This window comes from Penaeus chinensis, chromosome 31 (genome assembly GCF_019202785.1).
Source record: "Penaeus chinensis breed Huanghai No. 1 chromosome 31, ASM1920278v2, whole genome shotgun sequence".
NCBI classification, from domain to species: Eukaryota; Metazoa; Arthropoda; class Malacostraca; order Decapoda; family Penaeidae; genus Penaeus; species Penaeus chinensis.
This window is the reverse complement of record NC_061849.1, coordinates 31,208,328-31,225,827: the sequence shown is the minus strand read 5'-3', so window position 1 is coordinate 31,225,827 and position 17,500 is coordinate 31,208,328. Positions and strand designations below refer to the sequence as shown.

At 39.5% G+C, this 17,500-nt stretch overlaps 1 protein-coding gene across 5 annotated transcripts in view; it reads left to right on the top strand.

Annotated features, from left to right (window-relative positions):
- The window catches only part of LOC125042247 (ankyrin-2-like), an 82,234-nt gene that overhangs the window by 39,749 nt on the left and 24,985 nt on the right, over window positions 1-17,500 (top strand). For 3 of the 5 annotated variants that reach the window (XM_047637774.1, XM_047637773.1, XM_047637775.1), the window contains one exon: window positions 5,058-6,857. In XM_047637774.1, the coding sequence (XP_047493730.1) occupies window positions 5,058-6,857 (1,800 nt within the window). Of the gene's footprint in view, window positions 1-1,099; window positions 1,307-5,057; window positions 6,858-11,113; window positions 14,155-17,500 lie in introns of those variants that run through there. The other 2 variants (XM_047637778.1, XM_047637776.1) reach the window with 1 other exon arrangement.

Below are 17,500 nucleotides of genomic sequence, written 5' to 3'. Positions count from 1 at the left end.
GATAGGTATTGTGTGCTATTTTCTAATATGTCATTATTATCACTATTGTTATTATTGTTATCATTACTGTCATATTATCTTGATATTATTCTGTTCAAATCATAAATAATGGCTTTCGTTTCTTTGTTAGTCGTAATTCACACCATATTCATGCAAAAAGAGAAGTTAGGAGGAAGGCATCTGAAAGTTTACAGTGAATTAGTTAAGGCTAAGGAATCCTGTTTGAATACATATTTTCCCTTTTTTTTAAGCATATTAAATTAAAGCCACACAAAAGTTTCCTCACAGAAAATTGAGACCTTACAGAAGCAATCATAGGAGTAATATGTTTGACCCTGTCATACATTTACCTAAAACACTACTTTAGAAAGCAGTAGTGTTACCAGATGTACACATGAAGAAGACCCTGATGCCATAGAGGTCATCAGCAATTGAAGGTCTTCAGGGTAACATCATTTGTAAATGTCAAGAGACCCCAAGGGGATTAGTACCAAGAAGAATACAGGGGGAGGCAAAAGCTTACTAGATCATTATCACAGCAGTCCTAGTTATAACTCTATCTTTCTTTTTTTGGTATTATTTTTATTTATATTTTATCTTACTTTTGCAAGTCATAAAAATTGGAATTAAGAATAGAAAGTCCACATTTGACATATCAAGTTCCATGATATACCTAAGTTGACTTTATTCAAATAGTAAGTTTACTGACCCATTACTCTTAGTACAGATTGAGAAAGTTAGAGAGGAGAGAAATTTAAACATCTAGATGTGCAAAACAAAGTGAAAGACAAAAGGTTCTCTTCTAGTTTAGGGGATAACTGAACAAAAAATATATTTGATTTCATGCCAAACTTTCTCATATAAGAAACAACCATTCAGTTGTGTGTAAATCAATCCCCACATTATGGCGGTTCATAGTAATTCTACAACGACTGGAATAGCTCGCATCGCATGAAGGAAATGCATTAGCACGTGGGATGCCATACATGTACAATATTTAAGCTGGTCTGGGGAGTCATCGAGGGTGGGGGTTGGTGGGTGGGGGGTAACTAACCAGTCGGCTAAGAAACCAGGTCATGTCAGTTGTGTAGTGAGTGGAGAAGTGAGAACATCTGTCAGGCTCGAACCCCTGATATAAGAGTAGAAGCTTCAGTGACTTGACTCTTGTATCAGCACCTCCGAAGGAAAGTTTTAGTTACTTCAAGCTTTTGATTCAGATGTCACTGAAGAGGAAATAGATATTGGAAATTGCAGATTCAGAAAAGAGATTTTTGCCACTGATTGTTTGGCCTCAGAAAATTAGAAGGTAATGTAGTACATTTTATTTACTTGATATAAATTTTGGATGAAATATAGTGAAATAGTTCATGATAACTGAAATTTAGTAGAATTTTGATTCTTACATATCTTTAGGAATGCTGGACTTGGATATTCAGATTACATATTTTACTAAGGTTAATGTGTGTATATAGGATTACATTATGAAACTAATAATGCCATTGGAGGTAAAGAGATATGATAGTAGATATAAAAAGATATTTTTCCCAGTGACATATCATTATTAGGTACATGTTTGATTTTTTCTTTGGTCTAAGAGTAAATAAGACAAATGAGCTGACAGTTTGATCTGAAGATTCTAGGGAATATGTCTTTCTGATATGGTTTCTGGTACAGAAGTAAAAAGATGCTGAGTGGGTTAAAAGGTCTTTTTGTCAGCAAATGGGAAGGAAAATATCTGGTTTCTGACTGTTGTCTTTTGTGTGGTGAATCGAGGAATTGGAGTTTTTATTTTCGCAGTATTGAATACATATATGTGTAACTTTCTGATGCCTTCTTTCTGTCTTTAATATTTACTGAAATCAGTTTCTTCACCCCTTTGATTCATGATCTTTGCATATATCAAGATGCTTGCTTTGTTTCCATTCATTTACTTAAAAATCAGAATGTCAGCATTTGCTGATTTCAAACAACAGGGAATAGATTTGTTCTGTTGAAATGATATATTAAACAGCAGTAGAAATTGTAAGCAAAAGAAGTTCAAAATCACATTAAAGGGCGTCACTTCTGCCAGTTTCATTGACTGTAAGTGTGATGAAGTTATTACTATTACTATTATGATTTTGTTATATCCCATTTTTTATTATTTTTTATTTGTCTCTTTTTTTGGTTTTGGTATAAACCCCCCATAGGATATGCAATGAAGAATGATATAAGGATGAGGGTCTTTGAATGCGAGAAAACGAATGTATAAGTTTCCTGAAATTCAATGTTTTTCTTATACCTATTGAAAAAATTGTATTTGAAAGATCCTGTTGATTGAAATTAAGTCTTTTTTTAGGGGGAATTAGTCTTTACCTTTTATCAAAAGCTTTTTAACAGTTGTTCCACCTCTCTGAAAAAAGAACTACTATATGCATACTCGCTTTTGTTACTGTATTATGTTCCTTTTTTATTAATGATTATTCCCAACTTTTTTTGAAACCCTTTTAACTGCTTACTTTGCTTTGATTCTTTTGTCCATAACCTTTATTTTTTTCTCCTCCCTGCCCCCCTCCCACTTCCACCCACACCTGCACCAATGAGTCGATTATCATCATGGAGATTCACATGGCTAATTAAGACATAATCATAGTTAATTTGATGGAAATCTGCAGTTTCCTAATTGGGTTATCTTATGAAGTCCAATATGTAACTGGTCCTTTTTTTTTTTTTTTTTTTTTCCCCTAACATGAGATAGCGACTCAGACTGACTAAATTTTGGCTTTTTTTTTTCTCTCTTTCTTTCTTTCTTCTTTCTTTTTTTCTTTTTTTTTAACTTTTTTTTTTCTTTTTTTCTTTTTTTGTAATATATAGATATTTTACAACTGATATCTTGTGCCTAGTAATGCCTCTATGTAGTCACATTTGCTTATATGATACATAAACTGTTTGTCTTAGGTGAAGACTTTGTATTATGATCCACAGATGAATAGCTTCATATGTCCTCAGTTTATGAAGAGCTGCCCATTTAAATTCTTTATTTATTTGTTGATTTATTTCTTTGTTTTTCATTAGAGAGAGAAATTTTAATAAGAGTTCACTAGGAGACCTGAATGCCCCTCCCCCCCCTAAGAAGCAAATTTATTTTACTTTCTTTTTAGCTAATATAAAGAATTAAATACCCTTGAAAGATGCTTAACTTTATATTCTTCTTCGTACTTTAGCTCTGATACCCTCCCCCTCCCCTCCCCATTACTATTGCAAAAGTCGGGATTCTAGAGTCCTTCTTGTGATTGTGCCATGCCAGTCTTTGTCTGTGGACATCACTTCATGAGTTGTGGTAGTTCATGTCCAAGAGTCTAGTGAATGTATGCTAAAGTACTCAAAAGTCCATGTATGTGACCTTGACAGTTTTAGAGTCATTTTATGTAAACCTGGCTACTTTATAAAAGATTTTAGTCATCGTATGTGACCCTAGTTATTGTAAGTAATTTTTAGTGACCGTACTTGACCTTAGTCATTGTACGTGTACCTAGTAGGTGATCCGAGCTGTAGTTGGTAATCAAGAACCCTTAATTTTGTTAAACAATATCTTTGCTCTGGGACCGTGAGTGTGACCCCTGTGTTGTTATCAGGTCCTCCGTCTGCTGCCCTTATCTTCCGCCCTTATCTCCACTTACACTCATCCTTGATCCCTCTTCCTGTGCCTACATCCTGTCTTCCTGAGAGGAATATCAGTTTCAAGCTACCACTCACTCTATTATCTTCTCTACACTTTCATTTTCTTTTTTATATTTTCTCTCTTTGTAGCAACAAGCCTACAATGATAGATATTCTTTAAAATTCTCAGATGCAATGGCAAGTTATAATCGGTCTAAAGGTGTTAAGATAAATGCTGTTTTCATAGTTGAAGAATAAACTTGAATCTGTTGTCTTTGCTGTTTCTCCATAGCCCTGTGATGCAGATGTTAACTTAGCCATTGCCTCTAATCCCTGGCTAGAATTACCTCATCCGTAATTTAATCCATCAGATCCATTTATTAAAGATAATTTGATTTATTTTTTCTCTTGATTTCACTCTTGTAACCCTATTACATAGTGCTTTTATGTTGCCTGCTGCTTGTTATTATGTACTCTTTTAGTTCATGAGCTTGTGATCGGTAGACATTTTTTATGTATTTTGTTTCTTCTTCCAGTAGCAGTAACCCTTCTCTTTCTTTCCTCCTTTCTCCTCTTTATCCTTTTTTTTTTTCTTTCTTTTGCATTTTTTTCTTTCTTTTTCTTTTTTTTTTCTTTTTTTTTTCTTTTTTTTTTTCTTTTTTAAGATAGAAGAGTGCTAGTATGTTTGCATTTCAATGGAAATAGATTGTTTGGTACATAGTTAATGTTGCTAGAAATGTTATGAAACTGGCGGTGGCAGACTTTTAGAATCAGGTAAGACAGTATAAATACTTGGTTCACACAGAAATCAAACAAAAGAAAACATAGCAGCGTAGTAGAAAACACGGGAACATCATGCTAATCATATATATAAATATTTATATAAAGATCCGCTAGTACCACTATAGTTCATACAGTGTTACTGGACTACAGATGAACCCTGGCAGTACCTTAAACCAGTCCTCTGCAGTTATTTTTAGTTCCCTCATGATACACATTGCACGACAGAGCATGGCCAAAATGAGGAATGTATTCTGGGTGCGGTATTCTCAACTAGAGCAATGGTAGGCAGGTATCCCAATGGCTTGTACCATGATCACTTTTTATAATCGAATGGCTTACTTCTCCTCATTATTATTATCATCTGTTCCACTGAATATCATTATCCTGCTTGACACAGTTTAGTTGGTGGCGTGCTGCTACTACTGTGGGTTAAGTTGTAGACTTTGTGCTTGAGTTACCACTATCACATTATCACCACCACACCTGCTCCCCCTCTACCACCACCGCTCCTCACCATCACACCCGTGTTCTTGGCGGCGGCGAGGAGGCAGCAGCAAGGAGGGCCGGTAGCTCACAGGTGTAGAGGCATTGCTTACACCCGAGACTCCAGTGTCTGACCTCTTCTTCTGTGGCAGCCTTAATCCAGCAGAGGACGTCCCGGCCCGACAGCAGAAGGGCAGCCCAGGATGTGCTTCAGTGGGACACACCTCTAGAAGACAGTGCTTACAAGAAACGACTGGAAGACGGTAAAGAGCAGGTGCTCTCCGATGACTCCACAAAGGCTGGGCATACAGAGGAACGTGGATGTAGTCCAATAACTGTGCTGGAGGCACGACCTGAAGGGGACCATGTGGCAACAAGGCCTCGATCAAGGGCTGGCTCCCACACCATTACCACCACTACAAGCTGGGGAGCACCAGTAACCACCACAACCAGCATAGAAGTTGATGATGATCAATCTGCTCGCTGTCTACAATTGACTCTACACTCAGAGAGTCGTGTTACATTACATGCTCCTGGTGGTGTTTGGGAGGGGTTACGTGGTGTTGAACAGCAGCCGGAACACCAAGATAAAGAGCAGCAGCCACATGAAGACAAACATGTGGGAGACAATGATGTTCCAGCAGAGGCATCACCTGATGCAGGGCCTGTACATAAGAGTGAAGGAGAGACATTAACAGAACAGGATTTCTATGGCAATATCCACCAAGCTAAAGATGCTCATGAATTAGAAAGCAAAGTACAAATAAAGAAATCTGAATTTAGTCTTAGTCAAGGAGCAGATGCTATAGTATCAAGCTCAGTAGAAGTTAATAGCACTGAAGCACCAACCTATGATCTTATAGCAAAGGAAAAAATAACAGAAGATATTGTTTTAGATAGCAGTAAGATAAATGAAGATATCCAGCTTCCATCCAGTACAGGTGCTCCTGATGTCCAAGTAGATTTAAGTATGGATGAAGTTCAAATGCCAATACTAAGCAGTATAAAAGACAGTATACCTGAAGGTTCAGTTCCAGAGACTGGAAGTGTACCTTCATCTAGCAAAATTAGTGTATCAGCTGAAGAGATTGATATTGCACATGAAGATAATGCCTTATCAGCAGAATCAGTCAGCTCTGATAAGGAATTAGGAGATTCAGCTACAGTAGAAATTGCAAACAAAGTAATGGCTGAGTCAGCACAAGATGTTTTAGAGATTGCCTCTCAGCCATTATCAGATGAAGATTTAGAAAGTGTCTCACCTTCATATGATATTAAAGAAACAGAATGTGCAATCCCTGTAGTATCAGGTGATGACTCTGCCTCTCTAGTAAGTGAAGCCACAGCACCATCAGCACACCGTCCAACGACTTTGATGATAACTTCGAATTCAAACGAATCAACTGACGATGCAGAATGCACGGCGAACGACCTTACCAAGCTTGGTAGGGAAGACGATATCCCAAAGGAACTGAAGGAAGAAACAAGTGTAACTGAAGTGGAACACTTAGAAGAATTAGGGATGGGAGAGCTGGCAGTAAGTGAACGGCCTCCTGGAAGTGAGAGTGGCGCTGTGCCTAGGCCAGAGCGTCCTGCACGACCAGCACCTCGAACAACAACCTTGGTTAAGGTTAAAGTTGAGAAGAGGCCTATTACTAGCCACCTTTTAGTACGGGAACGATCCGTCCATGAACACCAGCCAACAGTCCATGTACCTTCAGTTGAAGAAGAAGTGCGTGGACTTATGCAAGAAGTAAAAGAAGCAACTAGTCAAATTAAGCAAGAAGTGAAGGAACTGCGGCAGGCAGACACACCTACTCCTGATACCCCAACACCTCTAAGGGAATTCAAAGAATTCCTAAATAGGGAAGAAGAACAGGAGCTGGAACGCTTGCCAACAATCAAGGAGATGTGTCGTGAAAGTGAGGAAGATGCATCTGGTACAGTAGGAGGTGAGCACCTTCGTGGCCATGAGCATTTACGCCTGGACCTTGATGTACCTACTCTGGGTCGTCCCATCCCTGTGCAAGCTGTCCAGCGTAGTGGGGATGACAGCAGTCATCCTGACAGCGGTTATTCCACTTTGGAGGGGTATTATGCTGTAGGTGTTGATCCTTATCATACTTCAAAGTATAAATCCTGCAGTGAACCAGTTCCCGAGGGATCCCCAAGCGAACCTAGTATTAAGTCAGAGCTTGAGAGCCCCTCAAGCCTTGTAGATAGTAGCGATTTATCTCCTGTAGATTCTGTAGGTAGTACTACCTCTCCAAGTAGTGAGAACCAGGGCAAATCTAAGTTTAAGTCATTTATTAAAAAAGTGCGCAAAATAACTTCTAAGGGGCTTCAAAAGTCAGATAATAAAAAAACTGATAGTCAAGGGAGTAAGTCACCAGACACAGCTACAGCTGTAGATGTTACAATTCCCAAAGCTTATGAGGCCAAAAAGTGGGAAACTAGCAAGGTGGTTATGAGCAAAGGAGAACGACTGCCCTCTATGGACAGAGGCAAGGAAAGTTGGGTGTCCGATATTTCTGATCAGTTGTTGGTAAAGGGGAGAGACTATTCACCATTTTATATGGAAAAAATAAGAAAGGGGACTGAAGAGTCAATAGAAACGGTGGCAGATATTCATGCAAGTGATATGCAATTAGAAAAATCAGCAGTTACTGATTCACCTGAAACAGATACTGCAATAATTGAATCTCCTGTTAGTGTTGCATCCTTTTCTGTGTCACCTATAGCAGAGGTTCATGATATCACTGAAAGTCATGAGGTAAGAATGGCTATCAATCAGGGAAGTAGACCTGATGACTGTAGTCCAGATCTTCATGATAGTGAGGTTGGCTCAAAAGTTGAACCAATCCTTCCTCATGATGGGACACCACAGTTATCAGATGTTGCTTGTGAGATTGAGTCACCATCAAGGTCTCAGCCTTCAGAATCATCTGTAGAATCACCTTCAAAAGATGAGCCTACTACAAGCTCTCTCACATGTGACTCACCTCAGTCATCTTTCAGGGTGCCACAGTTTGCTGAGCCTTTTGTAATTGATTCTGTTATATCTGATTGTTTCCAAAGGGCATTTGAATCAGATACTATAAGGCAAGCTATTCAGGAGAGTGAATTAGAAAATATCTCTAACAAGATGGAACTAGAGGCTGTTCCCATTGACATTTTAACAGCTAAGAGGGAGAGGCTCCAAAAGTCAAAGACACATAGTTTGGAATTTGAAGAATTAGAACCAAGAAAGGCATTACCCCCAACTTCACCAATTCTTTTGACATCGGGTGTTGAAAATGTACGATTTGAGTATGAAGATGATGATGAAGATGATGATGATGATGTTGATTTACCATGTACAGATGTTGTTAAGATCTTAGAAACAGTAATTGAACTAGATGAGCCTGAAGAGGAGGAGGATCTAGGTCAAGATGAACAAAGACATATTAGGAAAGATTATGTTGGAACAGGAAAGACAAGGGCAATTCCTAGGGAAATAGATGTCATAGAGGAAGAACCATCTCAACCACTAGGCCAGATGATTAGTCCTGAATTAGATTTTGGCTCGTTACTTGAGCAGCCAGATGAAGTTGAAGATGGAGATTCTGTCCGGAGTGTCATTGCTGATTCAGAATTTCTCTCAATAGAGGAACTGATAAGAGAAAAAGAATTAGAAACTGGAGGAATAGATATTGATGCACAGATATCTGAAGCAGAAATTGTGATAGATAATGATCAGATGCAGGTTTGTGTAACTGAGGCTTTAATACATAGTCATGAAATGCAGTTGTCGTTAGTGGAATCTGTTGTAGAAGGAGATGAGATGAAACTGTCAGTGGCAGAAAGTGTTGTTCTTAGTGATGATATACAGTTATCCATTACTGAAACTCTTGCAGATAGTGATGAGATGCAGTTGTCAGTAGCTGAAGCTGTAGTAGATAGTGATGAGATGCAGCAGTTGTCTATTGCAGAAACTGTGATTGACAGTGATGAAATGCAGTTGTCTGTTACAGAAACTGTGGTAGACAGTGATGATATGCAGCAGTCTGTTTCAGAAGCTATAGTAGATAATGAAGACACTCAGTTGTATGTATCTGAAGCCATAGTGAAAAATGATGACTGTAAGGTATTCCTTGAAAGATATGGTATGAGGATGGATATGGAGGCAGATGTAGCAGACAGCAATGTCCAGATGTTACCAGAAGTAGAGATTGCAGGGGAAGTTGGTGCAATGCAGGTATCTTCTGGGTCTTCAGCATTTACAGGTATTGATCAAGAAGGTATAGATGCTGACCTTTTGAAATATGAATGTGACAGGAAAAAGCAAAGGGATGGTTCATGGGAGAAGGAAAAGAGAACTATGAGGAGGAGAGGATTTTATAAACCTCCGAGAGTTGATGATGAGGAAAGTAAGACCACAGCTATCATGACAACAGGTGAAACACACTACATTTATGACCCATCCGTTGCCAAAGAACCCCACCACATTGAATCCACCTCAGACCTTCACTCAGCCATTGTTGAAGCATTATCATTTAGATATTTTACAGACACCATAGGAAAAACTGAGAGAGAATTAAGGGCAGATGAATCCCAGGCTGTTGAATCAAATGTTTTAGATCAGAGTGATCCAGAAAATCAGCTTACAGGGTTGACACTGCAAGAACCAGGTTTTGCAAGAGGAACTGAAATCATTCATGATTATGCAGATATAACAGCATTACCACCAGATGTAATAAAGGTATCAGAAACAGTATGTCAGGTGGAAGAAGTAGAAGGGATGGATAGAATGTTCAAAGTTGAGGAAATTGTTTCCCCTTCAGTAGACTTGGCAACTGGAATAGAGACTATACATATAGGTGATTATTCAGAAGAGTTTGATAAAGTTGTATCTATTGTAACTGTTACATCCTCAAGTGAGTCAGATTCAGATCAAAGGGTTTTCTTGATAGATGAGGTTCACAACATATCAGAAGTCGAGTCTCCAGAAGAAGATGTGACAGCTGATATAATCTCAGATTGTCTTACTGAAGACATGGAGGCATATGCCACTGAGTCTGATGAAAGCATGGCAGATATGGGAATTGTGGAAGTATCTGAAACTGTCTGCCTTGTTGATGAAATTCAGGAAATGTTTGATTTAGAGAAGATAGGTGAAATTAGGCCTTTGGAAGAAGAATGGAGGAGTGGCATGGAGATTATCCATCAAGTTGAGAAACCAGAAAGCTTTAGTGCTGTCAGTGTGAAATCTGTTTCTGAAGGGCCACTGTCTCACACAATGACAGTAGATGAATATCCTTCCATAAAATGTAAAGTTGAACTTACCACTGATAAGGAGGTGAGTTCCTCCACTGGCACTAAAGCTAAAGTAAAAGACATATCAAAAGGGAGAACCACTAAAACAAGTGAAGAAGTAGAAAGTACTAATGTCACTCATTGTGGATTGCATGGCTGTGAAAGTATAAGGGGTGAGCTGTTTGAGTCATCTGATAAGGTGAATATTCAAAGAAGTGTTGAGGAAGAGAAAGAAAAAGTACCTCCAGATGATAGTGGAGGGATAGATGATAGTTTCACTATAACTATACCAGAAGTTGGAGAAACTGATAGCTGGTTAAATGTGATAAAAGCCTATCAAGATCAGTCAACAAGGGCTAAACAGGAATACCTGGAATATGATGAATATAATAAGGATGAAAGCAGAGGTGAGGATGTGAGAGACACTGGTTTGGAGACATTTGAAAAAACACTGCATGAATCCTCCAATTGCAAAGTAGTTTGTGACAGTTTCGTTAAGGAACCCGGTAAGAGAGATCTTGAGGAAGTTCATGAGGATATAACAAGGGTTGAGCAATCAGTAGAGTCCCTAGGTATGAGAGCCACTGATAGCCTCCAGGAACAGATGTCAGGTTCATTATCAAATGAAAGAGCCAGTGAAGTAGAACAGCAGTCAGATATAGTTGACGAAGAAAGTTTAAAACTTGGAGTGTTAGATCGTGTCTCAGAAGAGTTGAAAGCTATGATAAATAATTTGGAGCAGAATCTAGCAGCAGGAACAAGCAGAAATGTAAGAATTACTCCTATTCTTGCAAGGTTAGAACAGTTAGAACAGGAGGTTGCCAGTCTTACTCCTGTATCTGAACCACAAGAGTCCAGTATTCCTAATTTCTCATATGCTATGCAAACTCATGATTTAGTGTCTACTCCACAGGCTTCAGCTACAGAGGAAAAAGGAAGACAGTTCCATGCTGAAAACCTGAGCTCTGGAATTAAAACATCTCTTGCAGTCAACATGCCTGTTGGAATGCAAATGGAATCCACCACTCTTAGTGTCCCAGGTGGACAGAGTCCCATTGGTGAAATGAATGGCCAAGATATTCAGGATGCTTTGACAGATGTAGAGGACCTTGAATATGGATGGGGAGCAGTCACCACTACCTAAACAAAAGCAGTTACTTCTTTTGCCTGAAAAGGAAACAGGTGCTGTAACAGATACTGAAGATATGGATCTATCTGGAGATGAAAATGATATAATTCCAGAAAAGGCAAATCTACCCACAATTCAAGATCTTGGGGTCCTTCCTGAACCTATTAAGGAGGTTATCAATCTGACAGAAGGTTATGCTAGAGAGGCAAGCCCTCTCCTCCTTTCAGATTCAGATTCTGAGAGAGAAGATGTCCAGAATAGGCACAAGAAGAACATCAAAAAAGGAGAAAAAATGAGTGAGCTGGAAATACCAGGTGATGATGAGCCTGAAGGACTGACCGATGTAGAGGATATGGTAGCCTCTGGTGATGAAATTGAAGAGCAAGTTCAAGTTGAAGATTCTTTACCAGACCACTATTTAGACCAAGGTGAAGGTGTTTCCAATCAGGAAAAAATGAAGGCAGCATCTCCTAAACCCAAGGTATTCAAGCATCATGAAGATTCAAGTGATGATGAGAAGCGATCTAAAAAGCCAATAAGGCGAAGGTCAAAAGCAAGTCTTACAGTACAGCCCAAAGAAGATGGTGCAACTGATGTTGAGGACTTGGTTTTCAGTGATTTAGGAGAGAAAGAAGAAAAAGTCCCTCTTGTCAAAAAAGAAGCTAAAGAAAAGGTAAAGCGCAAGAAGCAGATAAGGCGTAAATCTCTCCCAAGAGTCCAGGCTGGAAAAAACCTTTCTGCTCCTATTGGTGACACAAGTGGGGCAACAGATACAGAAATCCTAACTGGAGATGATGATGATGATGATGATGATGATGATGAGGAAGATAACACTAATCTAGGTATCCCCATGTATGACACAGGTGCCATAACAGATTCTGAGGATTTTGCAGCTTCAGATACTGAAGATATAGAAGATATTGTTGCAGCTCCATTTAAGAAGAAGGAATCCTCCATTCTTCCTGAACCCCATGCAGAAAAGATTAGAATTTCTGAGACTGAAGAAGCTCCTGCTAAAGAATCAGAAGGTGAGACTGATGAAGAAGGATTTCAACTGGATGAAACTGAAGATCAAAAGCCTTTAGTACCTCGGAAGAGAGTAGTCTCAGAACCTATTGAAAAAGTTGTCAGGGAAGCTCTAGAAGTAGAAGAACCATGTGAGGCTGCACTTACAGACACTGAAGATTTTGATCTTGAAGACAAAGAAGAAGAGGAAGTCATCAGTGATATTGCAAGTCGTATTCCAGCAGAAGGTGAGATATACACAATAAAAGAATTGGAATCAGATTATGGTCAGGTTACTAAAAAAGAAATTGTGAAAGATACTGATGCAGAGTTAAAGGAACTAATCAGAGAAGCCGAAGCAGGAGGGCTTACTCTTCAGGAGGCCTTAAATTCTGAGGCTTTAACCGATGTGGAAGACTTAGATGATGATGAGCCAGGAAAACCAAAACCTAAAGTAGTACCAACTAAAAAGGTTAAAAAAGATGAAACTGCTACTGATGAGGAAAGTGTTGATGAATCAGACATTGAAGAAGAAATAAGGAAGCCACCAAAACGTACTAAGCATAGGGGCAGGAGACTACCGCTTGTTCCCCAAGTGTCAGAAGTTCGTTTTGTAGAGACAGATCAAGGTCCCTTAAGTATCATCATTACACCTGATAACCTTGATAACAATCCAAATCAGGTGGTGAAAGACAAGGTAACAGGTGTCGTTTTCTTAGAATCAGAAGAGAAAGAGGATGCAACCACTGATATAGAAGAGCTGCAATCATCAGATGATGAAAGGCAAAAACAGAAAGCCAGTATTCTTAAAGCACCTCAGCTGACAACTGAACCTGCAACTGACACCGAGGATTTTGATGTTGATCCAGTAGAGGTAGACAGACCCCTGAGTCCCCTGCCTCCAGATCTGAATTACAATGTTCTATCAAGCCCAAAACGTGAGATTATCCACATCAAGGAAGATAAATTTGGTGTTCCTCAAGTTACAATTAGGAAGCTTCAAAAAGATGAACTTTTAGTATCAGATGTGGAGGACCTGGCTTTGACAGACACAGAAGATATTGAGGTGTCTGAAGCAGAAGCACTAAGGCTAGTTGGAGCTACAACTGATAGTACTGCAGAGTTTGAGCTCCCTGACACAGGAATGATAGAAGTGTCATCAACAATGAAGCAAAAGAAACAAGCCTTGCAGGTAGAAGCGGATGAGGAAGGAGGCAGCACTGATGTTGAAGAGTTGCAAATGACAAAAAAGGCCAAACGCAAGGGTAAGAGCCGAGCAAGATTAGAACTTAAAGGCCAAGGGGAAGACAGCCACACTGATATTGAACTTCTAAGCGACCAAGATGACAGGAGTCTTAAAATTCGCACAGAAAGTCCAAGAGGTTATACTGACACAGAGGACTTTGTAACATCAGAAACAGAAGATTTAGGTGTACCAGAAAGAGATGATGCTCCTACACCAGATGTTATTAAGAATGCTGCCATAAAGAAGGTTATCATTCTAAAAGAGGGACCTCATGGTGTAACTCAGACAGAAGAAGCAAGTGTTGTTCAAGCACATGGGCTTCGTGTAGAAGATGAACCAGAAGGGGGGGTTACTGATATCGAAGATATGGAAGCATCTGGAGCAGAGGATGACGACATCCCAGAACACCCTGGAGTGGAGTTGCCTGAACAAGAGCAATCAAGTGTGGACATATCTGAGAAGACAAGTATTCCAAAGGATAAGAATGAAGCAAAACATATAAAAGATAACCTGCTTCTCCCTGAAGATAACTACAATAATCTCACTGATGTAGAATCCCTTGATGGAGGGGAAGGTAACAGGTGTGCATCTAACACCAGTTTATTGTCCGGTCAGCAACTAACATACGCTGTAGAAAGCTGTATTGTAGAAGAGCTTCCTTATTCCTGTATACCTTTGACTGACCCAACAATCTCTGCACATGCAGGGTTATCCCTAGAAAATGACCCTTTTTGTTCAGAGTTGACCAACCCATTAGTTGTAGAGGCTGAGCTAGAGCAAGTTTACTACCATGCGCCCCAAGAGGAACCGCACCAAAGTGAAGTTGAATTGGCAGCAAGTGATGGCTGTGTTGTCAGGAAGAGGCAGGTGGTGGCATCTATGTGTCAGGCTAGAGAAATTCGTAGATTCTGGTCACAAGATCGCAACTCCCCTCTTCAGCAGTCAGAGCTTAGTGAATTTGCATCTCCATCTATTCATAAAAAAGGTTTTAAGACTATACTGTATCTAGAGCAGCCAAATCTTTTAGACACAATCAGCATCAGTGACACTTTGTGTGATTCAAGCTACTTCAAGAATGAGCGACTTATGGATTTTGATTCCTCAAGTATAGAGTCTTTTGATGATCACTTTAGTTATATAGACTCAGACATTGTCACTGTTGTTGATCGTTTCAATCAGGAAAGGGGTAGTAGTTTTGACGATCTTCCAAGTCCACATCTAAGCAGTATTGGAAGCTCAGGGGTCATTGACTCCCTGTGCTCTGGGAGGTCCTTTAATTCAGATACTCACTTCTTTGATTCTCCTTGTTTGAGTCCTCAGCCTGATGGTGTTTCTGGTCGCATCAGTAGCCAAGACAGAAGGTTGATACATGAATCATGTACTGGATCAAGCTCACCTGTTTATACATCCAGTCCAGAAATGAGACGCCAGCATGAAGCTAGGATATTGAACATTCATGCTTCAAATAGGGATTATGGTGAAACTCCCTTCGATTACCATTCAGATGAAAATGTCGGAAATAAACATTTGGGAGGGAATAATGGCCAGCTAGGTAGTAAAAAGTCAACTGCAGATCTGGCTCCATTAGAACACATGGCATCTGCTGGTTTTCTTGGTGGAGAAATGATAGATGAGAGTGAATATGTAGATAATTCCACTCTTTCACAACCAATTACTGTTTCAGAAATTAGGAAAGGTCCTGCAATAGAATGTCATGAAGGATTCACAACTGAGTGTATTGGGGGATATGCCAACAAGCATTATAATGTGTCAGCAAAAGAGTCCATTGAAGAATGCATCCTGGCTGATAATTCAGGTATTTCTTCAGAACGTGTAAAAGGTTATGCTTCAGAATATGTTGAAGCATCTAAAGCAGAATGTGTAGAGGAGCTGTCATCAGATTATGAAAAGATACCTGCTACTTCATGTGTAAAGACTTCTCCAACTGGTTATATACAAAGATCCATTACAGAGTGGGTTGTGGCACACAATAATGGGAAGTTTAAACATTCAGGTACTGTTGAAGAGCCTCAAGTAATTCATAGAACAGCATTTTCTGCCAGAGAAGCTGAACTGAGATCAGCTTCAGATCAAATCAAATCATCTGTTCCAAGTCATACAGATCACAGATCGGTTTATATTGCTAAGTATCAAAGTCCTCAAAAGAGAGATTCTATCACAAGAAGGGTAATGCAAGGTGGTCACTCACCTCAGCTGCAGTCAAAGGAAGTGACTGATCAAAAATTAAGCTCATCATTTGAAGACTCAGGAATTCACATTCATCAAGCATCTGGAAGTTTTACAGCATCTGTAGATACTGAAGATGAAAGATTATTGAGTGTAGGCGATGACAGCGACCATGTAAGCATTGCCGACAGTGTATTAGGGCTTGAAGAACTAAATTACCAAGATCCAGATGATCAGGTTACTTATAAAAGGTCGTTCTCTAAGCTCAAGATGCCTGCTAGTTCCCAACAACAGAAATCAGGTTTAGGTTCAAAGTACTTAAAAACAGCTGATAATGATTACAGTCTGGTGACTGCATACCCAGCTACGGTAGTTTCTCCACAATGGTATTACACTCAGCCAGAATCAAGCAAACATGAAATGTCTCAAGTTGTAATAGGAATTAATAAAGTTCTGGGTAATGACTCTAGTAGCAGTGATGAAACAGTTAAGGATTATGGTGGTGTTAAAGGGCTAATTGATCAGTGGGAAATCATTGTCCAAGAAGAGAAGCGTAGGTCTCTGCCCGCATCACCAGCTGTAGGAAGGAGAATTTTACCGCCTTTTGAGGGAAAGAAAAAACCTGGGTGGAGCAGTGAGACAGAGGGAAGCCATTTTTCTGACACAGAACAAATGAGGGTAAGTTCTGACGTTGTAGGACATTCAGTCATAACTCGTGATAAAACAGAAGAGTTAGAGGGGGCAGTGGGTGGTAATGTAGTAGAGGAGGTAGCAAGTGTGGGGGATATAATCCAGCAGTTTGAAGTAAGAGTTGGCCGATTGGATAAGAAAAGTGCTCACAAACAGAGGTTACAGAGAGGCTCACAGTCGCCAGCAAGCAGGAGTCCTTCACATCCTCGACAAGTAGCAACTGTCAAACCCTTACGTGAATCACAGTTGCAGCAGCAGGATCATAATGGCAGAGTACAAGAACAGCCTGCAGAGCCTCACAGCATTGCTCTAGCTTCTGGGTTTGTTCCTCGGGTAATGGAGTCTCTTTCAGTTACAAAATCCTCACCAGAGGCTTATGAAGAGGACCCCACCCATGCGAGTGTCCCGTACCCAGAAGGTGAATTCTGTCAGTTTCTTTTGTGTAAGATGGACCTTAGGTACAGCAGGGTTGTGGTTCTAGTCATTGTAGAAATGGGAATTGTATACAGAAAAGGCTGATACTGCTTCTGTAGAGACGGAAACCAACAGTATAGAGATTCAGAGAAACCATTATCTTTATAACTATAACTTTTTTTTTTTTTAACAAACAATGGCTGGACTATCACAGGGTTGGAAATTTCACAGCATGAGCTGACATTGCTTTATATAAGTTGCAATGAGGATGGATTCTGACCATACATTATCCTCAGTTGCTGGGATGCAAGTTGCAACTTTGTAACAGACACACTATATATCATCCAAATAATATTTGTATTACCTCTACCTCGCCAGATTCATAGGTTAGTTGTGCTTATATGCTTTATGTGTGTTTATAGGTGTTACACTAGTTGTAATTCTGTGTCATTAGGTACCATTTGTACTTAATATATTTTTAGTGCGTGTATGTGTGTGAACTGTAGCCAAGTTAATAGTCTAATTCTGTGCTTATTTATTCATTTATTTACATTGTTCAGTTAGAAAACGTCTCCAATTTATAAAAGCTGCTCTTTGTATTGTTACATGCATATTGGTGTGTTTTTAAG